The sequence below is a fragment of the Coregonus clupeaformis genome, chromosome 14 (genome assembly GCF_020615455.1).
Source record: "Coregonus clupeaformis isolate EN_2021a chromosome 14, ASM2061545v1, whole genome shotgun sequence".
NCBI lineage: Eukaryota > Metazoa > Chordata > Actinopteri > Salmoniformes > Salmonidae > Coregonus > Coregonus clupeaformis.
The window spans coordinates 30,666,341-30,692,891 of record NC_059205.1 but is presented as its reverse complement, the minus strand read 5'-3'; the positions used below and the strand labels follow the sequence as shown (position 1 = coordinate 30,692,891).

The 26,551-nt window shown below is 40.6% G+C and overlaps 1 protein-coding gene across 17 annotated transcripts in view; it reads left to right on the top strand.

Moving 5' to 3' along the window:
• The window catches only part of dtna (dystrobrevin, alpha), a 28,426-nt gene extending 2,169 nt beyond the window's left edge, over positions 1-26,257 (top strand). The window contains exons 1-24 of one of the 17 annotated variants that reach the window (XM_041896331.2): positions 1,809-2,049; positions 4,455-4,522; positions 4,833-4,913; positions 5,034-5,247; positions 6,220-6,305; positions 8,883-9,037; positions 9,284-9,389; positions 9,906-10,072; positions 10,324-10,448; positions 10,930-10,938; positions 11,728-11,808; positions 11,997-12,080; positions 13,481-13,576; positions 16,413-16,500; positions 16,802-16,902; positions 18,576-18,689; positions 19,934-20,030; positions 21,129-21,149; positions 21,895-22,054; positions 22,174-22,263; positions 22,355-22,454; positions 24,264-24,393; positions 24,513-24,551; positions 24,678-26,257. In XM_041896331.2, coding sequence (XP_041752265.1) covers positions 2,033-2,049; positions 4,455-4,522; positions 4,833-4,913; positions 5,034-5,247; positions 6,220-6,305; positions 8,883-9,037; positions 9,284-9,389; positions 9,906-10,072; positions 10,324-10,448; positions 10,930-10,938; positions 11,728-11,808; positions 11,997-12,080; positions 13,481-13,576; positions 16,413-16,500; positions 16,802-16,902; positions 18,576-18,689; positions 19,934-20,030; positions 21,129-21,149; positions 21,895-22,054; positions 22,174-22,263; positions 22,355-22,454; positions 24,264-24,393; positions 24,513-24,530 — 2,208 coding nt within the window. In that variant the 5' untranslated portion in view covers positions 1,809-2,032 and the 3' untranslated portion in view covers positions 24,531-24,551; positions 24,678-26,257. Of the gene's footprint in view, positions 1-1,803; positions 2,050-3,204; positions 3,239-4,454; positions 4,523-4,832; positions 4,914-5,033; positions 5,248-6,219; positions 6,306-8,882; positions 9,038-9,283; positions 9,390-9,905; positions 10,073-10,323; positions 10,449-10,929; positions 10,939-11,727; positions 11,809-11,996; positions 12,081-13,480; positions 13,577-15,745; positions 15,824-16,412; positions 16,501-16,801; positions 16,903-18,575; positions 18,690-19,933; positions 20,031-21,128; positions 21,150-21,894; positions 22,055-22,173; positions 22,264-22,354; positions 22,455-24,263; positions 24,394-24,512; positions 24,552-24,677 lie in introns of those variants that run through there. The other 16 variants (XM_041896334.1, XM_041896333.2, XM_041896332.2 and 13 more) reach the window with 16 other exon arrangements.
• The last annotated feature ends 294 nt before the right edge of the window (positions 26,258-26,551 follow it).

Below are 26,551 nucleotides of genomic sequence, written 5' to 3'. Positions count from 1 at the left end.
TCTCTGCAGATCCTCTCAAGCGCTGTCAGGTTGGATGGGCAGCATTGCTGCACAGCTATTTTCAGGTCTCTCCAGAGATGTTAGATCGGGTTCAAGTCCGGGCTCTGGCTGGGCCACTCAAGGACATTCAGAGACTTGTCCCGAAGCCACTCCTGCGTTGTCTTGGCTGTGTGCTTAGGGTCGTTGTCCTGTTGGAAGGTAAACCTACGCCCCAGTCTGAGGTCCTGAGTGCTGTGGAGCATGTTTTCATCAAGGATCTCTCTGTACTTTGCTCCGTTCATCTTTCCCTTGATCCTGTCTTGTCTCCCAGTCCCTGCTGCTGAAAACATCCCCACAGCATGATGCTGCCACCACCATGCTTCACCGTAGGGTTGGTGCCAAGTTTCCTCCAGACGTGACGCTTGGCATTCAGGCCAAAGAGTTCAATCTTGGTTTTAACAGACCAGAGAATCTTGTTTCTCATGGTCTGAGAGTCTTTAGGTGCCTTTTGGCAAACTCCAAGCGGGCTGTCATGTGCTTTTTACTGAGGAGTGGCTTCTGTCTGGTCACTCTACCATAAAGGCCTGATTGGTGGAATGCTGCAGAGATGGTTGTCCTTCTGGAAGGTTATCCTCTCTCCACAGAGGAACCTCCCTGACCAAGGCCCTTCTCCCCCGATTGCTCAGTTTGGCCGGGCGGCCAGTTCTAGGAAGAGTCTTGGTGGTTCCAAACTTCTTCCATTTAGGAATGATTGAGGCCACTGTGTTCTTGGGGACCTTCAATGCTGCAGACATTTTTTGGTACCCTTCCCCAGATCGGTGCCTCGACACAATCCTGTCTCAAAGCTCTATGGACAATTCCTTTGACCTCATGGCTTAGTTTTTGCTCTGACATGCACTGTCAACTGTGGGACCTTATATAGACAGGTGTGTGCCTTTCCAAATCATGTCCAATCAATTGATTTTACCACAGGTGGACTCCAATCAAGTTGTAGAAACATCTCAAGGATGATCAATGGAAACAGGATGCACCTGAGCTCAATTTTGAGTCTCATAGCAAAGGGTCTGAATACTTATGTAAATAAGGTATTTAAGTTTTTTATTTTTAATACATTTGAAAAATATATATATATACACTGTTTTCACTTTGTCATTATGAGGTATTGTGTGTAGATTTCTGAGGAATTTTTTTTATTTAATCAATTTTAGTATAAGGCTGTAACGTAACAAAATGTGGAAAAAGTCAAGGGGTCTGAATACTTTCCGAATGCACTGTATATCAGCATATTCCCAACGATCCAGTGTTTCTGTTGTTGCAGAGATATCCTGAAGCAGTTTCACTAATCACCTTTGTAAAGCAGCCAGTATCAGAGTTTTTTTTTTCTCACTAAGGAGCTCACATTTGGACACAGTGTCAGTTCAGGAACAACACAGTTCTGCTTTTCTTTCTTTGACTGTGGTAAAAAAAAAAGAGCCATAATAGAAATAAGGGACTTATAAGGGAATGGTTCAGCGTGGCTGAAATTCAGTTAATAACTGCGCAAGAGAGTTTATCTATCCACTGCAGGAAGAAATGTGATAGTTTTAATATCGCTAACAGAAACTGACTTTATAGCCTTGGTTTGATTCTGGCAGGGGTGGTGCGTTACAAGTCATCTGCAATGTTTATGATATGCGATGATTTGCTCATTTCAGGGCAGTTATTTTTAATACTGCAAGTGTATGTGACACTGGCACAGAGCAAGAGTAATGCTCGCTGGGTGGACGCCAAGTGAGAGGTTGGAAGGGGCTGCAACTGGAGAGCCAGTAAAGCTGTACAAGAATGTGGAGCCTGTTCATTTGAAGTTAAAGATAGAGGCAGCAACACAACCTGTGTCCTGACAGTTTCTAATTTCAGATATCTGACTGTAGCTAAGCTAACCCCCATCCAACTGGGGCTGGCTGCTTTTGTTGTCATGTTTGCCTGGTAGAGGGCTTTATATACTCTGTACAGTTGTTATTAAGAATGACAAGCCTTTGGGGTAGCACACAGACAGACAAGGAAACAGAGGACCATGGTACATTCTGAAGGGTATGTTCAAAGTTGACAAGTTTGTCATCTCCTGATTTGTGTTGTTTGTGGTTGTTTTCAATCTTCAATAGGGGAATAGTAGTTTGTGGCAATCTTAGCTATTTATTTCACTGATTTAGAATAGCTTTCGTAAGGTCAAATACTTGGCACAAGAGCTTGGCTCTGTTCCTTTGTGATATGAAATGGGAGTTTGTGTATGTTACAATGTTATTATTAGTTAGTTGGTTACTATGCGTTTGTTATACAGGGGATGTAGCTCAGTTGGTAGAGCATGGCGTTTGCAACGCCAGGGTTGTGGGTTCGATAAAATAATGTATGCGCTAACTGTAAGTCGCTCTGGATAAGAGCGTCTGCTAAATGACTAAAATGTAAATGTAAATGTTATACTATATGAGACTCAAGTTGATTGGATGATTAATGAATGATTAACTGAAAAGTGTTTAACATTGTTGTAACTTACTTCAACTAAAACTTGACATTACAGACAGATAATGCAGTCATCTTTATTGTGTGAATACAGTGTCTAGGAGTGAATGCACTACTTGCTACCAATTTGATCCAGTGTTACCATAGAGGGCGTTACTCTGCAGAGAAGGGGCTGTGTGCAGAAATAGTTTTCATTTTTGTGTATGTGTACAGTACCTTAAATTAGCATTTGGGATGAAGCTTTTGGAAGTTCCTGCATGTAACCTGAGGCCACTGCATAATATTAGCATATTTATCCCTTTCAATTATGTAACTTCTACTTCATTGGTGAAAAGTGGCCAGTCTTAGTAGAAAGAGTATAATGAATCATAGTCGTTTATCATTTTGATGTCATTGTGTAATGGATAAGTTCTATTCTATTTTCATTCTATTTGTAATTGCAATGTATTCCAATCCTGATTCAAACATTGATGTTTTGCTCCACAAACTTTGGTCCCCTCTAAAGTGAGAGAGAGGGAGGGGAGGGGGGGCATTGCACCCTGTTTTTTAGGAATGGAGTGACTGGGTTCTTTGCTACCATGGCAACTTACCACATGACTAGGTGTATTAGATTTCCTTGGACAGTGTGCAGCGAGGCATGGTGTGAGCATTCGCTAGCTCTGCCACTCTGCTACTGTGAAACGCTCGTCCTTGTCTCGCTCAAGTTTTTCAATGCCCTGTAGGGACCGTCCGCAGGCTATTAATATGTCCTGACGGTCACCAGGTAAGAAATTATGTGTCATGTTGACATTCATTCAAGTGAAAATGGGCAGTGTGAGGTGGTCAAATGTTATTAGCATTGATGGAAAAAATGACCCTGAGTTGTGTCATTCATATCACAGATTATGTTTAGTGAAGGACTCTTGGTACTAATGATACAGTATCTTGTGGTGATTCAGGCTATGAAGTGAATTGAGATAATATAGTGTGGATGGTGACATCAAGTGGATGGTGATACAGTATGTAGAGGGTACTGGTGGTGATAACCAAGTGGATAATAGTATTGCTGTTGTAGAAGTGGTGTCAGATACTTAGTACTGTAGTGTTTGACTGAGGGCTTACTAAATGCATGAGACAGTAGGATGTACATTACATGATAGCAGTTGTGGCTGAGCAGTAGCACAACTATGGAGTAATACTACAACTACTAAAGCTGTTGAGTTAGTAGTGTTACGTTCATGTATTTCTTTTAATAAAATGACCGCATGGGAAGCAATATTGTATTGTCTGCACTCAATAATTACCTAATCATTGATCCATTACAAAAGTGTCACAAATAGGACTCAAGTACTCAAATAATTTAAAAAATGTTATTATTTTAATTCAAACTGTCATGGCCCAGTGAGTGTAAGTCATTACTCATGAATAGTGTTACGAAACCAATAATTAACCTACTGATTTTGCTGCACTCGTTATGTCTTGGGGTATTAGGCCTAGCTACGTGGTCTGTAACCTGACTGAATGGGTGCTTTAATGTGAGAAATCAGTGTTTGAGGACCGTGTTGGATGCACATGTGCCCAGGGAGACAGCAACCTTACCTTGGCCCAAGGCTAGCTCTGTCTCTCTTGACTTCTTGGTCGGCCAGTCCAAGCAGATTATTATTTGCTCAGATGGTGACAAAACATAAATATGTACAAAAAGGAAAAACACCAAAGGCATGCCCAAACTAAAGACTCAAAAACAAACGGAAGGCCTGATGGCCACCAAGCAAAACCAGCAGCATCATGTTGTAAGCTGGGACATTGACTGACAATCCTAATTGACAGCACCTGATATGCTTATCAAGCCTTGGCTCCGCACCTAGACACGGTTGCTGCGAACTGGGGGATGGAGTGTGGAAGTGTGTCCTGGATAGTGTGTTTGTCTATGTCTTAACACTAACATTCCCCCATATCATAACAATAGTCACTCTGTTTTCTTCTCCTCTCCTCCTGATCAGAATGATTGAAGATCGTGGGAGGAGTGGTGACATAATGGCGGAGAGACGACAACTGTTCGCAGAGATGCGTAAGTGTACAGGGCGATCTCTGAAAAGTAGTGAACCACGTTCAAAGTATTATAACTATTGTATACATAATAATAACATTCACCAGGTTATTAATTACATTTACCAAGTAATTTACCTTGTTACCTCTAAGAAAGATTCCAGTATAGGATCCAGTATTGGCCAACACAGCTTATTTTCATTAGCAATACTAGACCATAGTGTGTGAGGCAACACTCTTCCCCCTGTAGCTCCACAAAGTCTATCATCAGCAGCATTCCTGTGTTACTGTCTGTCATATTGCCTTGCACACAAATTAATTTTTTCCTACAGGGGCACAAGAGTTGGATTCCATAAGATTGTCCACGTATAGAACAGCTTGCAAACTCAGATTCGTTCAGAAGAAATGCAATCGTGAGTATGATGTGATGTCCTCTGTCTGAGGTTTGATTGTGATTTTCTTGTGTTTCTAAAATACACATGGATAAAAGGGAAAGTGTCCATGCATTTCTATTCTACTCTATCTTTTCACAGTCCATTTGGTGGACATCTGGAATGTGATTGAGGCGTTCCGAGAGAACGGCCTGAACACCATGGACCTCAACACAGAGTTCACTGTGGCTCGCCTGGAAGCAATACTCTCCACCATCTTCTACCAGCTCAACAAGCGCATGCCCACCACCCACCAGATAAATGTGGAACAGTCCATCAGTCTGCTGCTCAACTTCCTGCTGGCTGCCTATGACCCGTGAGTATCCACCATGACCGCATCACTGTGGCACGGTCACTGAGCATGATGATGGGGCGATTTTGTTGCATGTGTGTGTGTGTGTGTGTGTGTGGTGTGTACACCACTTCATTGATGTGTGATTATTCTGTTCACACAGTCTTTCATGGGAGAACGAAATCCAGACTGACTGTTGTTTTAGCAATGTAATGGTCTCACAATGGTCTTGTGTCAAGTGATGCATCTTTAGTTCTGATGAAAGAAAAGAGAAAGTAAACGGTGAAAATGACATAGTGATGATGATAAATGCAATTTAACCGTTTTTGCTTGTTTTTACTGTTGTAATTACAGCGTATAAGAGCAACTTAAAGGTGCTGCACATAGGATTTTGGGGAATTTTTGCATTGTAATTTCAGAAAATATCCAAATATATTTGCCGTTAATAGTGGAATGATAGTGTTTCACAGTATTACTTACCCGCCAGTGTTGTGATTGGCTGTGATATTCGTCTATTAATTTATCCCGCCGGAGTGTCATCTGTTGTTCTGACCTTGTGGCAGTGTTAATCTAGTGGAAATCGCTAATTTCCTGGTTGCTAAAATTCTACAATTTCAGTTTATGTGAGAAAATAAGCACTGAATACTGTAGGGAATCATTGTACCATCTAAATCAATGTGAAATGTATTTTCAATGACAAAAAATATTGTTTTTACAGCTGTTTGAAGCTGGTGGACCAAAATTGAAAGTTACTTTCGGTTTTGGTCCAACAGCTTCAAACAGCGGTTTTGGTCCACCAGCTTCAAACGGCTGTAAAAATGATATTTTCTGTTACTGAAAATATATTATAGACATTTTCAGAAATTATAATACAAAAATTCAAAAAAATCCTATGATTACATTATTGCAAGTATTATTCTTGTACTGTATATTCTTGACCTTTTCACAAATACACAAATTATTCTGAAAAAATACTAAACACATTTCTTCTTTTAGGGAAAGCCTCGGAAAAATCTCTGTCTTTGTTGTGAAGATGGCCCTGGCAACCATCTGCGGAGGGAAGATTTTGGATAAATTAAGATGTAAGATACTTGGTTAATCTTTATTAAGATTATAAATTAAGATGAAAATGAATTAATAATTTACAGAGAATGATTCACCCAACATTACTGTCCAGTGTTTACAGATTTCTATTAAATATGACCTATAATTAATTACAATATGAGTGAAATAGTTTTCCTTCCAATAAATGCTAATTAAGTATGCTAAAAAGCAGTTTGTCTGTGTTGGAATGGTGTGGGCGTTAGTGGTGCGTGGGTCAGCTGTTTGTTCACCTGCACCCGCCCGCAATTGCTAATAACACATCCGCAACCGCCGGACTATATGTGATAAAGTGAAAATCTGAGGCCTGCACCCGACCCTAACCTGCTAATACAGAAAATGCCCTGTAGGCTACAGTCAGAGACAGCAGAGCGATTTTTTGACAGTGGGTGCAGGATTTTTTTTTGCCTGATTTAGAAATGTTTCTGCATATAATTTCCGACGTTTTGGTAGGCTATTTGTTTGTCAACTTGTCTATAAATAGATACATGCACTGAGTGTACAAAACATTAAGAACACCTTCCTATTATTGAGTTGCACCCCCACCTTTTGCCCTCAGAACAGCCTCAGTTCGTTGGGGCGTGGACTCTACAAGGTGTTGAAAGCATTCCACAGGGATGCTGGCCGATGTTGACTCCAATGCTTCCCACAGTTGTGTCAAGTTGGCTGGATGTCCTTTGGGTGGTGGACCATTCTTGATACACACGGGAAACTGTTGAGCGTGAAAAACCCAGAATCGTTGCAGTTCTTGACACAAACCAGTGTGCCTGGTGCCTACCACCATACCCCGTTCAAAGCACAGGAGGTTGGTGGCACCTTAATTGGGTAGGACGGGCTCGTGATAATGGCTGGAGCGGAATCAGTGGAATGGTATCAAATACATCAAACACATGGTTTGATGCTATTCCATTCGCTCTGTTCCAGCCATTATTATGAGCCATTCTCCTCTCAGCAGCCTCCACTGGTTCAAAGGCACTTCAATCTTTTGTTTTGCCCATTCACCCTCTGAATGGCACACATACACAATCCATGTCTCAATTGTCTCAAGGCTTAAAAATCCTTCTTTAACCTTCTCTATCCCTTCATCTACAGTGATTGAAGTGGATTTAACAAGTGACATCAATAAGGGATCATAGCTTTCACCTGGTCGGTCTGTCATGGAAAGAGCTGTTAATGTTTTGTATACTCTATGTATGTAGCCCTAGAAGACTAAGTAAACCCTTGCTCATCAGAATAATGTCATAAATCGATAGAATGAATGCTTCAATCTAGTAAAGTTCTCTCTGTCATATCTGCTTCTTTCGTGGAGCAAAGACATTTAGGGACCAGGGAGAAAATGCAATAACCCTAAAGAAACGGGAAAGATTTCCTTTGCAAAATTTCCAAATGGCATCAGGTTGACCAGTTGTAAGGAAATAATAAAAAAATAAAAAAATTGATGATGATAAGATTTCAGTTCGGCTTGGATGCATATTTTATGTGGTTGAAATACTATCAGCTTTTATGACGCTGATAAAGATAGCACCTCTACAGATGGTATCTAACTGCGCATTCGCATTCTCTCAAGATGCTAAAATAAATCAATCCTATTTCTCCACTCCTGTTCCCGAGTAAAAATGTAGCCTACATTTGGTGTTTAATTTTACTGCAAGAAACGCTTAATTCTGCAGGAGTTAATATTAAGGCTATGTGAGAAGTTATAGACCTACAGTCAGTGTCCAGATTTCCATTTAACCCATCTGAACAGTAGGCTACAGTTCCCTTGACGTGCCGTGAAAAAGTATTTGCCCCCTTTCTGATATTCTCTATTTTTCCATATTTTTTTGATACTGAATGTTATTAGATCATCAACCAAAACCTAATATTAGATAAAGGGAACCTGAGTTTACAAAAAAAACAAATATGATATACTTATTTTATTTATTTAATTAACAAAGTTATGCAACACCCAATTCCCCTGTGTGAAAAAGTAGTTGCCCCCTTACACTCAATAACTAGTTGTGCCACCTTTTGCTGCAATGACTGCAACCAAATGCTTCCTATAGTTGTTGATCAGTCTCTCACATCGTTGTGGAGGAATTTTGGCCCACTCTTGCATGCAGAACTGCTTTAACTCAGCAAAATGTTTGGGTTTTCAAGCATGAACTGCTCGTTTCAAGTCCTGCCACAACATCTCAATTGGGATTAGGTTTGGACTATATCAACAATGGACAAATAATGAAACAAATACCAAATAACTATTCATGGCTGGGAGAAGTCATTATTTATAGTAAAAAGGATAAACTTATTACATAATCCACTAATCTATTGCAGCAGAGCAGCCGCAGCTACTCATAGGGAAAATAAATGGAGGGTTAGGGTATTTTAGCTTATGTTTGATGGTAATTAATATGGATTGCTACGCACCTTTCATTCGTTTAGTTTTTGCAACGCAATACACAGCATGATTGCACTGCCTATTGCTGCAATTAGCGAACAATGGTGACAGCTGACAATGAATTTGATCAATTAATTATATATTTTGGAGTAACGCCTCCCCCCCCCCATTTTCTGCCCAGATGTTTTTTCACAGATGTCAGACCCTGGTGGCATAATGGTATACTCCCAATTTGACCAGTTTCTGAGGGAGGTTCTCAAATTACCAATGACTGTTTTTGAGGGACCTTCCTTTGGCTATACTGAGCAAGCCACAAGAACTTGCTTTGCACAGCAGGTGAGAGTCCCATCTACACTGAAAATTAACATACATTTTCAAGTAAATCAATGATTGAATGTATACAACACACTATTGGTATAGATACTGTATAGCGGATGGATGTTGTAATTGTGTATGAAACATCCATCATATTACTGTATTTTCTTTCTAGTACTACCCCATATGCCAAACCTGTATGTGATGTGTAACCCCCTCCTCTACTGTATGTGATGTGTAACCCCCTCCTCTACTGTATGTTGACAGAAAAAGGTCTCCCTCAACACATTCCTGGACACGCTGATGTCAGACCCTCCTCCTCAGTGTCTGGTGTGGTTACCACTTATGCATCGCTTGGCTAATGTGGAGAATGGTGAGCCACCACTGCCACCACAGCATATTTAACACATTCATGCGATAGCTGCGGGTAGGAATGATGGGTAATTTTGTTTCATATCATCGCATTGAGTCACTACACAGTAGACATACATGCTCAGGCACACACATTCCCATGCCCGAGTGTGAGCACACACACACAGCGTTCCACCATCGCCCACCTCTTAACCCCTCATGAATGACAAGGAACTGACAACAGAATTAAAGTCTTACACACACTGATGATCACAGAACACCCTACCTTATTTGCTGTCTGATAGACCTGCAAACATCCCAGGGTCGTTGTCCTTTATAAAGATATCGGTTGCACCCAATATGTATTTGTATCCAACAACCTTTGCCGTGTGTGTGTGTGTGGTATATGTATGCACGTGTGCGTACGTGCATCCCCATGCACGTGTGTGTTTGTCTGTGTGCGTGCGTGGACATGTATGCACATGTTTGTGTGTGTGTGTGCCATGCCCCCCCCAACCCTTTCCCTCCGTCCCTGCAGTGTTCCACCCAGTCGAGTGCTCTTACTGCCACAGTGAGAGTATGATGGGCTTCCGCTACCGCTGCCAGCAATGTCATAATTACCAGCTGTGTCAGGACTGCTTCTGGAGGGGGCATGCCAGCGGTTCCCATAGTAACCAGCACCAAATGAAGGAGTACACGTCATGGGTAAGGGGGGTGATGGGGTGGGGAGAGGTGTGGACGTGACTGCATCAGGCCAGCCAGCCAGTGCAGCAGCCATTTCTGCTTTGCTTCACCCAATACAGCGCTATGGAGATGATGATGAGACTGTGATTTGATTCTCTTACATTTTGGTCAATGACATCTAGTCCTATATCAAATTTTCTGTCATTACTCTGTTTTAAGTGCCTCTCCTTGCCCTCCGAAATCACACATAGCATCTTTTGGGTTTCTCCCAGAAATCGCCTGCTAAGAAGTTATCTAATGCTCTCAGCAAGTCTCTGAGCTGTGCATCCAGCAGAGAACCTTTACACCCTATGTTTCCTGACATGCCAGAGAAACCTCTGAACCTTGCCCACATTGTGTAAGTATGGGGCCATTCTATTCTATTCATACAGTAACATAGTAAAACTTGTATTCAATACCATAATCATCCTTTTCAATTTCAATACATTTCATATCCATCCCATCATCCCTTATCAGAGCCCCTTATCCCCAAAGTAAATGTTGAAACATGATGAATTGTATGTACTGTATATCTACATGTTTTGTAATTACCTTATATTTATATACATTACACTACATGCTTCTAACACTCAAGTAATAACAATCAATCAATTGTCGGATGCACATGATCAATTCATGTTAGCTGTAGGAATAAAATAGTGGCAATTTATTCTAATGGTTGACAGTGTGAGACAAATATTAATTTGGTCATCTAGACCCTTTTCATGTGAAAGTGAATTCAGTTGTACCACTCCCTGTGGCCGTTGTAGTGCATGCATGGATTGCATGCACTACAGGATTGTAACAAATGTCTTTGTTCTTTTCTTGCTGCAAAATAGAGACACTTGGTAAGTTTGCTTTGAATACTTGCCTAGAATATGCCTGTAGTACATTTAATTAGATCAACTGAAGTACTATAGAAGGCAGTGTAATATGTTACTAGTAGCTAGTGGCATATTATTTTGTCCTTATATACTATGCCCTGTAGTTCCTGAAAGTCACATCCATTTTAGCACAACCAACTTGTGTGCAGTTTACTACAGATTTCTGCATCAGTTATCCCGACCCTCCTTTGTGCCACATGTGAATACCTTTTTAGGTCATGTAAACAATAAGATTATGAGGAGTTAATGACCTTTGGATGAGTGAGGAGGGAATCCACACCCACGCATTGTTTGCATGACAATATTGTCACAATCAGAAACTGCAGTCATTGTGCCCTGACTCCCCAGACCCATTCAATGCTCCTTCGGCCTTCTGAGACCTAGATCAGAAAGACACAGGCACACACTCTCTCTCTCTCTCTCTCTCTCTCTCTCTCTCTCTCTCTCTCTCTCTCTCTCTCTCTCTCTCTCTCTCTCTCTCTCTCTCTCTCTCTCTCTCTCTCTCTCTCTCTCTCTCTCTCTCTCTCTCTCTCACTCTCACTCACCACTCACTCCTCACTCACTCACTCACTCACCCACTCACTCACTCACTCACTCACTCACTCACTCACCCTCTCACTCTCTCTCCTCACTCACTCACACACACACACACACACAGTTATGCAACAGTGGCTTCTCTTCCATTTGAGGATGGGAGCAGCTACTGTCATGTTGGCTGTTTGAACATGATCGAGTTTGTCTCCTGCACCACAGGCCTCCCAGACCAATGAACAGCACCAATGACTTCATGCTCTCCCACTCCATGCCCACGTCAGGGAACCCTTACTCTAAGAAGTAAGTATCTGACTGCAACGAGGCCGTATGCAGAATCTTCAAAAAGAGAATCAGGTTACCTGACTGTACATGTTCATCTTGATTAAAGATGAACACATCCACTTAAGTCCCCTGAAAGTCAGGGTAGATTGTTGTGTTTGTGTGTGTTGCTCCTTTCGTGGTCTCACTCTTTTGTCTGGTGTAAATAGCTTGCCTTATAATACCAAGAATAATGAAGCTGAGCAGAGAAAACAGTTGGCTAGGGCTGCTCCAGATCTGTTGAAAGGAAGGGGGTAAGTAACCCAGTGACCCAAGGGGGCCTACTGCCTATGAGAATGGTTTGGTGACTCAGATGCATGCACAAACTAATTTAGATAGATATAGGCTGTAATTTAAATGGAATTATATTCCTTATATAGCGCATTACTTAAGTAGTGCTCTATTATTGGGAATATGGTGCCATTTCAGACGCAAATATAGTCATTATAGAGCGTACACTGTAGTGCTCATTGTTCCAGTGGAGCCGTTCACTCTTCTCGTTTCCTATAGATGGGTTTACACAGTGATACTCAAGGGGCTATTTGAAAGATGCTAGATGGTGCTTGCATAGTAAAGGCCATTGACCATTCATTAGGATAGAGTATCTATTACAATCATTTTCATAGGTGTCCCACCTGGGAGAGTGAAACTAACTGTTGCACTAATATTAACTTGGAGTCTCTCGCTCAAGTTTCTTTTACAATGATTAACATACAACTACACTCCTTTTTACATACTTGTATATCCTTTTATTTTCTGTTTCGCTGGCTCGTAATGTCAGCCTTGGACTCAGGAATAATATAAGTGCACGGTAGATACACACACACACACACACTGAGCGAGCCAGGGAAAGTTACAGGAGAAGTTACATACATAGTTATCTGGCGTCAGTGAGTCCTCAATCATTTCTATGTATAGGAGCTGCACCTGCACTTGATGCTAGTCTAAGGAAAGAGACAAAGGCTCCATTGGTTTGAACACTGACCCCATTCATAGAGCCAGGTTTGTAAAGATATATACCTTCAGTGGATGTGATAATTAGTAGAGGTTGTATGGGGTCAGTTGTTGACGATGTGGTCAAGGTGGGGTTTTGGTCTTGTGAGTCAGTAGTAAGCAAACAGTACTTAGCAAAAATCACTCATTCTTGTCTTGAAATGCTTATTGAAATGATTAGCTTTATCAGACAGAGTGGCAGTTAGTGCATGACTACGCTTTGCATCTTGGAGCTATAGGTTATTTAGCAAATTTTTCAAAATGTCAAATGAACGACATATTAATGTTTTGACATTCATTTACTTACAATACTTTCACTGTTGAAAACCTTAACACTGTCTATTCAGATTGAATTCCCATAAAGATATTATGATACAGGATTAGAGATATAAATGCAGGGTTTTTTCTCTGTGTACTGTAAATTATTTGAAAATACAGTACAGGTACAGTATCACATTCCTATCCATAGTATTAGTATCAAAAGAGAATACAACAGGGATAGCATAACACAGTTTTGTGTTTTCTTCTATTGACTCATTCAATGACGGAGAAGACATTCTGTCTCTCTCCAGACCTGTTCTTGTCCAGTACTCTCTTCTCCTTCCTGTTCTCATCATGTATGTCGTTTGTGTTTGTGTTCTGAAACCCTACACTGTTCCAGGTTAAACTACAGTCTTGATGTGGCCGATAGACTGGCTGATGAACATGTTCTCATTGGGCTGTATGTGAATCTCCTACAACACAACCCCACATCATGGTTAGTCTGGAATCCTCTGTCTGTAAAGTAACAGTGGAAACTACAAGCTACAGTGCCTTCAGAAGGTATTCTTATCCCTTAACTTATTCCACATTTTGTTGTGTTACAGCCTGAATTCAACATGGATCAACTATTTTTCTCTCTCACCCATCTACACACAATACCCCATAATGACAAAGTGAAAAACATGTTTTAGAAATTTTAGCAAATTTATTGAAAATGAAATACATAAATATCTAATTTACATAAGTATTCACACCCCTGAGTCAATACGTTAGAATCACCTTTGACAGCGATTATAGCTGTGAGTCTTTCTGTGTAAGTCTCTAAGAGCTTTGCACACCTGTACAATATTTGCACATTATTCTTTAAAAAATTCTTCAAGCTCTGTCAAGTTGGTTGTTGATAATTGCTAGACAGCCCTTTTCAATTCTTGCCATAGATTTCCAAGCCAATTTAAGTCAAAACTGTAACTAGGCCACTCAGGAACATTCAATGTCGTCTTGGTAAGCAACTCCAGTGTATATTTGGCCTTATGTTTTAGGTTATTGTCCTGCTGAAAGGTGAATTTGTCTCCCAGTGTCTATTGAAAGCAGACTGAACCAGGTTTTCCTCTAGAATTTGGTTTATTTTTATCCTAAAAAAACTCACTAGTCCTTGCCGATGACAAGCATACCCAGAACATGATGCAGCCACGACCATGCTTGAAAATATGAAGAGTGGTACTCCATGATGTGTTGTGTTGGATTTGCCCTAAACTTAACGGTTTGTATTCAGGACAGAAAGTTCATTTCTTTGCCAAATTTTTTGCAGTTTTACTTTAGTGCCTTATTGCAAACAGAATACATGTTTTGGAATAGTTTTATTCTGTACAGGCTTCTTGTTGTTGATCCATCCTCAGTTATCTCCTGTCACAGCCATTAAACTCTGTAACTGTTTTAAAGTCACAATTGGCCTCATGCTGAAATACCTAAGCGGTTTCCTTCCTCTCCTGCAACTGAGTTAGGAAAGACGCCTGTATCTTTGTAATGTATTGATAAACCATTCAAAGTGTAATTAATAACTTCACCTTGCTCAAAGGGATATATTCAATGCCTGCTTTTTTGTTGTTGTTTTTTACCCATCTAAAAAACTCCCTGGTCTTTGTGGTTGAATCTGTGTTTGAAATTCACTGCTGAACTGAGGGACCTTACAGATAATCATATGTGTGGGGTACAGAGATGAGATAGTCATTCAAAAATCATGTTAAACACTATTATTGCACACAGAGTCCATGCAACTTATTATGTGACTTGTTAAGCAAAGTTTTATTCCTGAACTTATTTCTGAACCGTAACAAAGGGGTTGAATACTTATTGACTGAAGACATTTCAGCTTTTCATTTTTTATTAATTTGTAAAAAATTCTAAAAACATAATTCCACTTTGACATTATGGGGTATTGTGTGTAGGCCAGTGACACAAAATCTAAATGTAATCCATTTAAAATTCAGGCTGTAACAACAAAATGTGGAAAAAGTCAAGGGGTGTGAATACTTTCTGAAGGCACTGTATTCACATAGTATTTTCACCACCCCTGGCACGGCTCTCCCTTTATTAATTGGAGCTACAAGCCTTAATACTGCATACACTACTCACGTCAAGCAGAATAAATGGAGTATGTGTATTCACAAACCACTGACTTGTCTTTTAACAGCTGACATACAGTAATGTAGCTAAGCCATTACAAAATGTAACAATTCTTTCATACACCATACTGCTTTTGCCAGCTGTTGTGCTACTTAGCAATTATTCTTTACGGCTAAATCAGCGTTATCTTGCTCATGAAGTTGTTACAGGGCTGTAGAAAGTTGCATTTGTTTTGCTCTTCACATAGTAAAAATCTAGTTTACTGCCCTAGAATTGTCATTTGGAATGTGCTTATGATGACAGCTTAGAATTTGCTGCTTTTCCTTATTTGCTTTGATAAGTGGAAGTAGTCAGTTCTTTTCAGAGAATATCTGTGTGTTTATGTTTGTCCTCTATTAGAACATATTGGACTCTTACAGTAAATAGTTTGATTGGGATTTCGATTCTTGGACTTTAGTGCGTGTTCATGATTTTCAATAAATGCTGTACAGTAAATCTCAACGTCTTCTACAGTTTTGTAATTGTTCCTTTTCTCTGAAAGGAAACTCAGACCTTAACAAAATTATCCAGTGGAAGCTACTGACCGTTTACTGAAGTATCCATCCAAAAGGAATATTTTGTAAGGGTGCTAAGATTGTAGGAATCATCTGCTTTAGTCCTTGCTGCTCCGCTCTCCTGCTGCCTCCGCCTCTCTTGACTCTGTAGTAGTATCATCATAGAGATCTTTCTGCAGATGAAAAATACTTACAGATTCAACTGCATGTTACCTTCCTTAGCATTTGTATAAGCTCAATGTTGTTCTTTATTGCATATAGAATGTGCGTGAGTGCGTGTGTGTGTGTGTGTGTTTGTATCTAGCTGCTTTAAGGCTTTGGCAAAATGGCTATGATTTGTCCCTAAATAGCATCACCAATTGACATGGGAGTCAGATGATTTAACAGATGTACAAACTACTTTACCAGTGTTTGCATGTAAATACTGTACATTATACTTAACTAAACAATCAGATACACTGTTCCAATTACCATTTCCATGAGAAAATTCCCATGTTTTCCCAATTTATGTACAGTAGTGTAAGTAAGTACAGAACTACTCTTTATATTTGTCTGCAGTATTTTGTGGCTGTGTGTCTAGTTGCTGTACTTCACTGCAGTAAATATGTAGGTGGAAGTGTGACTGTCTCCTCTCCTTTCTCCACCTGTAAACAGTTTGCTGGAGAGCAGTAACCACCAGGATGAAGAGCACAGTCTCATCGCCCGCTACGCTGCTAGACTGGCCTCTGACGCAGCCACCGTGGTGAGACAAATGCTATCTGAGGGCATAGAGGGAGAAAATACCATGAATAGAAACCTGACATCTTCATGTGCACAGCACAAATACACATTTGTTCCAATTACCTGTTAAAGAAGATGAAAGTTGAGTGTGGGCCCTGAGTCAGGTCATCAGTGTTCACTGTGGCTGCTAATGTCACTACTATGTAGTGGTTTATGAGTAGCAGTGTATAAGGAAATGACATCAGCAGGAATAACCTCAGTACAGTAGATAAGGTAATGTGTCCCTGTATGTTATGATAATGTCATGTGTCTGTGTTTTACAGAAACAAGCCCAGCAGCAGAGGGTGCCCAACGACATCTCTTTCTCTCTGGACGCCAACAAGCAGCAGAGGCAGCTTATTGCCGAGCTGGAGAGCAAAAACAGGTCAGGGATGGATTCCCTCTGAATTCGCTTTTCTCTCTCTGTTCACCTCTTTTTTCCAACCCTGCCAATCGTGCCAAATTACAAGAGCGGTGATAGGTTACTTAATGTTCTACTCAATGTGCTTCAAAATTACAATGTGCTTCTCACACAAGCTGTGATCACAAGTTATTCAAATGGGCTGTAGTAGGGCTGTGACGATTATGGGATTTTGGGTAACAGTTAATTGTCATGCAAATAGCCACGGTTATTGACATAAGCTGTTTTGGTGAACTACCGGTAAGCTTCATAATAAAAAATGATCTAACAGGTGAAATGAAGAATGCGATCTGCTTCATCTATTAATGCAGAAGTTGACTGCGGGTATTTATTTAAAAAGTACACATGTATTCAAAAACAAACAACACATTATTTCTACGGTATTGAAAATCATACCGTGGGTATTTCAAAACACCCAGGAATACGGTATATACGGTATACTTCCCAACCCTAGTGCCAGCCCTTGGCTGTAGCCCTGTTTTCATGGTAGTATCAGAAAAATGTGAAAGCAAGTCTAATGACATGATGTGGTTATAGTAGACTTAATGTAGTCAAGCTAGCTGTTAATAATAATAATTTGGTGGGTGCTTATAATTGTCCTATTTCACACATGTACAAGTTTGTATATTATACGCATGTGTGAATTGGAAATATGTTTTTTGCATATCCCAACTCCCCATGAGACACCCTCGGCGAGTGGGGTCAGCCATTATCAACAGCGACCCTGGAGCAATTAGGGTTAAGTGCCTTGCTCAAGGGCACATCATCCGATTTTTTCACCTTGTCAGCTCAAGGATTTGAACAAGAGACCTTTCGGTTACTGGCCCAACACTCTAACCGCTAGGCTACCTGTCGTCCCTAGACCCCACCTGTAAGGCAAAACACACCATCTGAATCACACAAAACAAAAATATACTGAACAAAAATATAAATGCAACATGCAACAATTTCTGCGATTTTACAGAGTTACAGTTCATATAAGGAAATCAGTCAATTTAAAGAAATAAATTAGGCACTAATCTATGGATTTCATATGACTGGGCAGGGGTGCAGCCATGGGTGGACCTGGGAGGGCATAGGCCCATCCACTTAGGAGCCAGGCCCAGACAATCAGAATGAGTTTTTCCTCACAAAAGGGCTTTATTACAGATATAAATACTCCTCCGTTTCGGCAGCTTATGGTAGAGAAATGAACATTAAATTATCCGGCAACAGCTCTGGTGAACATTCTTGCAGTCAGCATGCCAATTGCACGCTCCCTCAAAACTTGAGACATCTGTGGCATTGTGTTGTGTGACAAAACTGCAAATTTTAGAGTAGCCTTTTATTGTCCCAACCACAAGGTGCACCTGTGTAATGATCATGCTGTTGATATGCCACACCTGTCAGGTGGGTGGATTATCTTGGCAAAAGAGAAATGTTCACTAACAGGGATGTATATTAATTTGTGCAAGGAATTTGAGAGAATAAGCTTTTTGTGCGAATGGAAAAATTCTGGGATCTTTTATTTCAGTTCATGAAACATGTTACCAACACTTTACATGTTGCATTTATATTTTTGTTCAGTATACTTCAGAAAGACTACATATGTGATATACTAGCTTCAACTGGCATGTGTGTATGTGTGTGTATCACAGAGAGATCCTGCAGGAGATCCAGCGCCTGCGAGTGCAGCACGAGCAGGCCTCCCAGCCGCCAACGGGCACGGCCCAACAGAACCCCACTCTGCTGGCCGAGCTACGGCTTCTCAGGTAGATCCATCTCAAGTTTCTTTTAAAAAACAATGCTGACCATGTAAATGGACATTTAAATGTGTGTGCATATAATTTATATACACTATATATACAAAAGTATATGGACACCCCTTCAAATGAGTGGATTCGGCTATTTCAGTCACACCCATTGCTGACAGGTGTATAAAATCGAACACACAGCCATTCAATCAAACATTGGCAGTAGAATGGCCTTACTGAAGAGCTCAGTGACTTTCAACGTGGCACCGTCATAGGATGCCACCTTTCCAACAAGTCAGTTCATCAAATTTCTGCCCTGCTAGAGCTGCCCCTGTCAACTGTTAGTGCTGTTATTGTGAAGTGGAAACGTCTAGGAGCAAAAATGTCTCAGCCGCGAAGTGGTAGGCCACACAAGCTCACAGAATGGGACCGCCGAGTGCTGAAGCACGTAGCGCGTAAAAAGCGCCTGTCCTCAGTTGCAACACTCACTACCGAGTTCCAAACTGCCTCTGAAAGCAACGTCAGCACAATAAATGTTTGTCGGAAGCTTCATGAAATGGGTTTCCATGGCCGAGCAGCCGCACACAAGCCTAAGATCACCATGCGCAATGCCAAGAACGTTACCTGCCCCAAATACATAGTGCCAACTGTAAAGTTTGGTGGATGAAGAATAATGGTCTGGGGCTGTTTTTCATGGTTCGGGCTAGGCCCCTAAGTTCCAGTGAAGGGAAATCTAGACGATTCTAGACGATTCTGACATTCTAGACGATTCTGTGCTTCCCCAAACTGTTGCCACAAAGTTGGAAGGCCCTTTCCTGTTTCAGCATGACAATGCCCCCGTGCACAAAGCAAGGTCCATACAGAAATGGTTTGTTGAGATTGGTGTGGAAGAACTTGACTGGCCTGCATGGAGCCCTGACCTCAACCCCATCGAACACCTTTGGGATTAATTGGAATGCCGACTGCAAGCCAGGCCTAATCACCCAACATCAGTGCCCAACCTCACTAACGCTCTTGTGGCTGAATGGAAGCAAGTCCCCGCAGCAATGTTCCAACATCTAGTGGAAAGCCTTCCCAGAAGAGTGGGGGCTGTTATAGCAGCAGAGGGGGGACCAACTCCATATTAATGCACATGATTTTGGAATGAGATGTTTGACGAGCAGGTGTCCACATACTTTTGGTAAAGTAGTATGTGTGTGTATATATATATATATATATATATATATATAAATATATATATAATGGTTGTTTTCCTCTACCAGGCAACGCAAAGATGAGCTGGAGCAGAGGATGTCCGCTCTGCAGGAGAGTCGCAGGGAACTCATGGTACAGCTGGAGCAGCTGATGCTGCTGCTGAAGGTGCGTAAGAAACACACACCGTGCATGCCATACAGTTTAATTTCTACTATAATGTAGGCCTACTCAGGCCCTCCAGGAGCCGCGATTCTGTGATCGCAAATTCTTTTGAAAAATGAAAAATTCCCCGCATATTATGCGAGGGCTTGCAAATTTTACCAATCACCGCACTATTTCTGCATAAAACAGTCAAATCATCGCAATCTTATTGCATAAAATTGACCCATACGCAGTACAAAAAGAGGGCTTGCAATTTCAACCAATCAGCGCACATTTACCGCATAATATAGTTCACTCAAGTCATACTTAAACAAACTTTACCTTGTCAGCGCATTTTTTGCGACAAATTGGACAAAGTCATTGCATATTACCATGCAATAAAACAGAATTGCAGATGCAAAATGAAGCACTTTTGCCGGCAAATATCACAAAAAATAATCCCTGCTAAATCCTGGAGGGACTGGGTAGAAGTGGAGAAAATCGAACACACTTTTCATTATCTGACCACTAGAAGGCGCACTTCTTCATCTCTCACCAAGGAACTTCCCTGGCTTCAGTAAATCCTCAAGTGTTGCTCTGGTCTTGACAAGTCTTCCCTTCTCATCCTCTGACCATAACCCATAACTCTGTCTTTATAAAAAATGACTTTGTGTTCCCCAGTTTCTTCATGTTAAGATGTCGAGATATACGATTTAATTCTTCTGGTCTTTCTACCCAAGGACAGTGTTTGATCATAGGATCATAGGATTATGACCACTGACAATATACCACCAACGTCACTATCACATAGTAATAGGATAATATTCAGCCAGAGAGTCAGGCACAACAACAATGGATAGAGAAAGGTGTTTAAGAATTCTGACATAAACTGCTTACTCTACTGGCTTAAGTGGTAAAGCTATCAATCTAATTACTCAACAGAAAGGATAAATGCTAATCCAGTTGGCCCTAGCTAGCATTGGCATGCTAGCATCAGACTTGCTTTAGGCCTAGGCAGAAAATCCCAATAGGTTTTTACATGTGAAAGAAATTGTCTTCATTGAATGATTATGCTATTGTGTGTTTTTGGGACGGTAAATGAATAACCATTTTTCTTAACAGGAGGAGGAAAGGAAGCAAGCTGTAAGTCTGTCTGTAAAACCTAAAAATAACTAATGCTTCTTTCAAAGAGATATGAAGAGACTTGGGGACAAATTAATGTGATTTTATTGTGTGTTTGTGGTTTTGCTGACAATATATGATCAGCTCTAATGGGAACTGGAAATGCAGCAGTGAGTTGAACTAACAGCATGTTAAATATTTAGATAATATTGACTTAATGAAAAGTGCTGCTAAATGAACCTACAATTCCTTATGGCATGTGTGCAATGTTTGTTGCTCACCAATTATGGATGTATTTTTTTATATGCATAACCTAACAGCTTTTTCAGCACTCAGCTGGTCTGAACTTGAGGAATTTTTGCTCCATTACTTATAACGTTGTAATTAACATATGGGAATGATGCTATAACTGATACAACTCTTGACCAAAACTACAATCCCCACTTTAAGTTCCCCATACAGACCTATGGAGATTCATAACTGAATCATTCAGTATAAAAATACCTCCACCAACATTAGATGGATCAATGTTGATCAAGATAATCACTGGTTGTTACTGCACAGGTGTACTACTACTACTACTACTACTACTACTACTACTACTACTACTACTACTACTACTACTACTACTACTACTACTACTACTACTACTACTACTGAAACAGTGACAGGAAGTCGCTCTGGATAAGAGCGTCTGCTAAATGACGTAAATGTAAATGAGGAACTGACACCTAGAGTCATACTAATCCCCTACTTCCTGTTTCAGACTCAGGGGCCTGGCTCCCCCCGCTCATCCCCAAGCCACGCAGTCAGCCGGCCCATCCCCATGCCAACCCAGTCAGAGTCTGCCGCCACCACACCCACTCACACCCCTCAGGACTCACTCATGGGTGTGGGAGGAGATGTGCAGGAGGCCTTCGCTCAGGGTAATACACACGTGCATGTATTCACACACACACACACACAACTTTATAGATGAGAGTGGATTGGCCTACTCTGGGTCTGGAGAGCCACAGTTCTCACAGAGCCTCTGTTCTATCCCCAGGCCCCAGGAGGAACTTGAGAAATGACCTTCTAGTTGCTGCTGACTCCATCACCAACACCATGTCTTCATTGGTTAAAGAGCTCAATTCAGGTGATACTATAGTCTCACTGTTTCTATCTGACTTTTGTCAGTATACTTTGCTCATCCTTGCAACATTTTAACACTGTGTTGTCTCCCTCAGAGGCTGGAAGTGAGACAGAGAGCAACATGGACTCTCAGACAGACGAACTGGTCTCCTCTCCCTCATTCGATCTTCTAGCACAGATAACCACTAAACCACGGTAACTACAGTCTGCAGTATGCACAGTGTGCAGATCAGTACTTGACTTGGGCAGGAGCTCACTGGAACTAAGTACCGGCAACTCAAATGTTCTTCTGCTTGAGTATGTGACCGACCAGCTCGATTCGGTCTTATGTAGCAAAATTTGAAATTGTGTTTTTACATTGGATAAAAGTAGTGACTGGTATATCATACACTACAGTTGAGGAACAATGGGAAAGTAATTCTGCTTAGAAAGTTGATAAACTTGTAACCTCACTTTTGAGAAAATGGCCTTTGAATGTTTTGGTACACCCACTGGAGAGCTCTTCTTTGTCTACACCCATTCAGCATCGTTCACACCCTCTTAAGCTATAGCCCCGCCCGTAAACTCAGAGCTTTGTCAGATTGTCCGTTCGTAAATTCAGAGCATTTAGCTCTCTGAGCATTTAGAGCGCACACTGGACGCTCTGGCCAAGGAGTAGGGTTGATCAGAGCGTTCTGTCCTAACAACAGCAGTCAAGCACCCAAGCTAACTGGCTAACGTTGGCTAGCTTGCTAGCAACTTCCAGACACAAATGAGAGAACAGCTCACTGACCCTTTTACTCACCCTAGCAGAGCTGGTTAGGCAGTTTTTATGTTATCCAGAGCGTTGGTGACTGCAACTGTGCTGCTGGCAACAATTTAATTATGCTTTTTTGCCAACGTTTACTAACACCGGCCATATTCAACAGGTGTTGAGCATTCGTAAATGTGTCAGTTATTCTGCACTATGGGACACTCAGACGAGAGTGCTCTGAAATCGGAGTAGATAGCCAGTGCGAATTTACCAGCTACGTCTATCAACAGTTGTCGCATTGACATCATGAACATTCTATTGAAATGGTTACTTGCGTAGTGGAGTCTTTTGTTAAGACATGTAGCTAGCTAAACAATGAACCATAATCCCAACTCATGACGTTACTACCCTGCATGAATCTGCAGGTAGCTAACCAACCAGGTTCAATGTTAGTTAGCTAACAATGCCTATAACTAGCAAAGCAAATGGCTCTGAGATACGAATAATATTACTACACAGATCATACACGTAACGTTAGCTAGCGAGCCAGCCAGCTAACGTTAGCTAGCTAGCTAACAGTAATAACTTTAAATGAAAACGACTTTCTGACAAAATTAGAAACGTGTAATATCTGAAAATGTAGCTAGGTAGAGTATCTTACCCGTATACATGGATGGACGCTTCTCCCTCTCTGCCATGGTTGCCCTTAGTTTGAAGATGTAATCCGGAGACAAGTGTTTTCTCCATCTCCTTAGCTATCATACTCTAATTCCACTGATTTCAAAACTTGATCTCTCGTCATGTCCAGCCCACTCATTATCTCAGCCAATCATGGGTAGCGGGAAGGTTGCTGTCTTTTTCTGTGGCTAAACCAACTAGGCTCGTAATTTAACAATTGTATTCGTATTTACAGATGGCATACAAGTTTGTTATTAAGGCACATGAAAGTTCACATGTTCCAGAAGGCATTTCTGCTTAAAAACACATTTTGATAAAAAAAAAGTTATGTTCAAATGGCTCTCCTGTGAATTAGTGACACGCGACATACACCTAGTTTCCTGAAACGAGTCTCATATAGAATATTATCTCAAAAGTATTGAGAAGTTCCTGCACCTGAATATAATTGGTACCGGCACCCAAAATGAGCACCGTCACCTATTTCAGTCCAAGTCAAGCACTGGTGCAGATGTAGGAATCTATGAATCTCTATAAAAGCTACACAATCTTATACAGTAGATTTTAGTATGGTAATGTTGGATTTACCTCCATAGTGTTGGTCGCAGGAACACTGGTGGAGTTGAGGAGGAGTGCTATGAGAATGACCTGGTTCAGGTGCTGGAGGATGAGCTGAAGATGGAGGAACTACTAAAACACAGACAGGAGCAAGAGAAAACCCGTATGGTGAGCTATGGTTAAATATAGTTACATTTAGGGGAATTAGTGCATTACAAAACATATTCCTTATATTATTCCTTGAAATCTTCTCTCGTTGTCTTGGCTATGTTCCTTGTGCCATACAGGTGACTTTGCAGCAATGACCATGTTGAAAGAGTTTTGTGGTAAGTAGCCTAATTAATTTCTCTGTGGTCTTCTACATCTTCTCACAATTTGAAATATATTGTTTCTCACTACGCTATATACCAACTCAAATGGGCAGAGTATTTAACCCCCTATCCTCTGAACAGCTAAACAATATGAAAAGCAACTAAAGAAGAAAAACACTGGAAGATGGATGAGAAGAGAAGACACAGAGAAGCTTATGAGGAGATGATGTTCCACGCGCATGCAGGATCTCCAAGCCAAACTGAAGAAGAAGTGACAGGAAGGAAGGATAAAGTTATGACACTGCTAAATCCAACAATAGAATACATAGTTATATTATGTAAAGATCTATTTTTTAAACCAACAGCATATTTAAGTGAATACTGTGAACTGATATGGAGAGAATATAACAACAGAGCTGTCTATTATACCACCGGTGCCATAAAATCAAATAACTTTATTGGGAATTATTTGTTGATTTTTATCATATTATTTTTAGGTACGAGCTGTTGAAGAATTGTGCAAGTATATACTGTAGGTGTATGGTGGACAAACCAGGCCATTGTCTTTCAGTGAGATTGCTTTTGAATCCAAATATTAACCTGGTGTATGTGTAAACTGAGGCACAACTGTCTATAACGTAGAGGTTAGCTACAGTATGTTTGACTGCTATGACCAGGTTGGCCTAACAGTCCAGGATTTTTAACTACTGGTGTTGTGTGGCTTTTGTATGTGTTGGTTGACCTTTTTATCTTTGCTTTTAACCAATTGAAAGAGTGGCTTGTCAGAGAATGTATTTATTTTGACTTATCTCATATTATGTGCACTGCCTTAGCTGATTAGCCTAGCTCAACTTTGGATGGGGTACAGTCAAACCTTCAATGCAACATGTAGCTAACATTGTTCCAGCCACTGTTAGAATGCAAAATTTCATCACTGTCAAAATCATTTTGTTTATTTCACTGAGAAATATTGCCTATTAGTTAATAGTACTAGCTATATTAGGTAAGAACTTTGTGGCAGAGGAACAATGTTATTTGCATTCTTCTGTATTTTGTGATTCCCACATTGCATATTTGATTGAATTCCACCTGGAGTATTGAGCCGGTAGGTGATACTAAGAGAATGAGACCGTATAGGAAGAACAAGCTGAACCTATGATAAATCTGATGCTGGAAAGTGATATTGTCTACTGAGGTGTTTTTGTTAACTAATAGCTATATACGTTGATGAAGAGTTATAGTTGAGTTTATTTTATTAATACCTGCTTGAGATTTAAAGATGTGATGACAGACATGAAAATGGAGTAGGAAGTACAATACCTTAAAGAAGAATAGAATGGAAAACAATGTTCATAGCACTTCAGATTCAAAGGTTTACACTTGCAAGAACGGAGAACATTGTTTGTTTACCATGTTTCAGAATTAATATCTACTGTCTTACCATATATTTTGAAGTTGCTTTGTCATTTAAATGTTCTGACCAAATTATTTGCATTTTTCTGCTCACTCACACACACATCTCTCTCAAACACACTCAGTCACACACTTGATACCTGAATTCAGTGTGTGTAAAATGTTACCCAGTCACTTTAAAAGAAGTGGTGCAAGCCAATTAAAAATCATAAATGTATGAAATATATCTAGTATGATTTTTGCGCTAGTTCATATCAGTGATTTTGCATGTTGGTGATGATCCATAATAAAGAATTGACACAACGTGAGAATGTTGTCTCTATGACCTCTTTCTTGCTTCTTTTTTCTATCACTTATAAAAGGCACCTGGCACTGCATAGCCTGGAATCAAAACTGAAACAATGGTGAAATGGAGCACATCAGTTTGGATTCCAGGCTAGCAATATGAATTCCCATAGGCTTGGTTTACTGCTCCACATTTATTATCTGACACTAGTTCACTGCTCACTGCCTCTAATTCATCACATACCATCCCAGTTAGAACAAAAAAGCAGACAACCATTAATAGATGAGATCAGTGCACTCATACTTTTGTATAACCG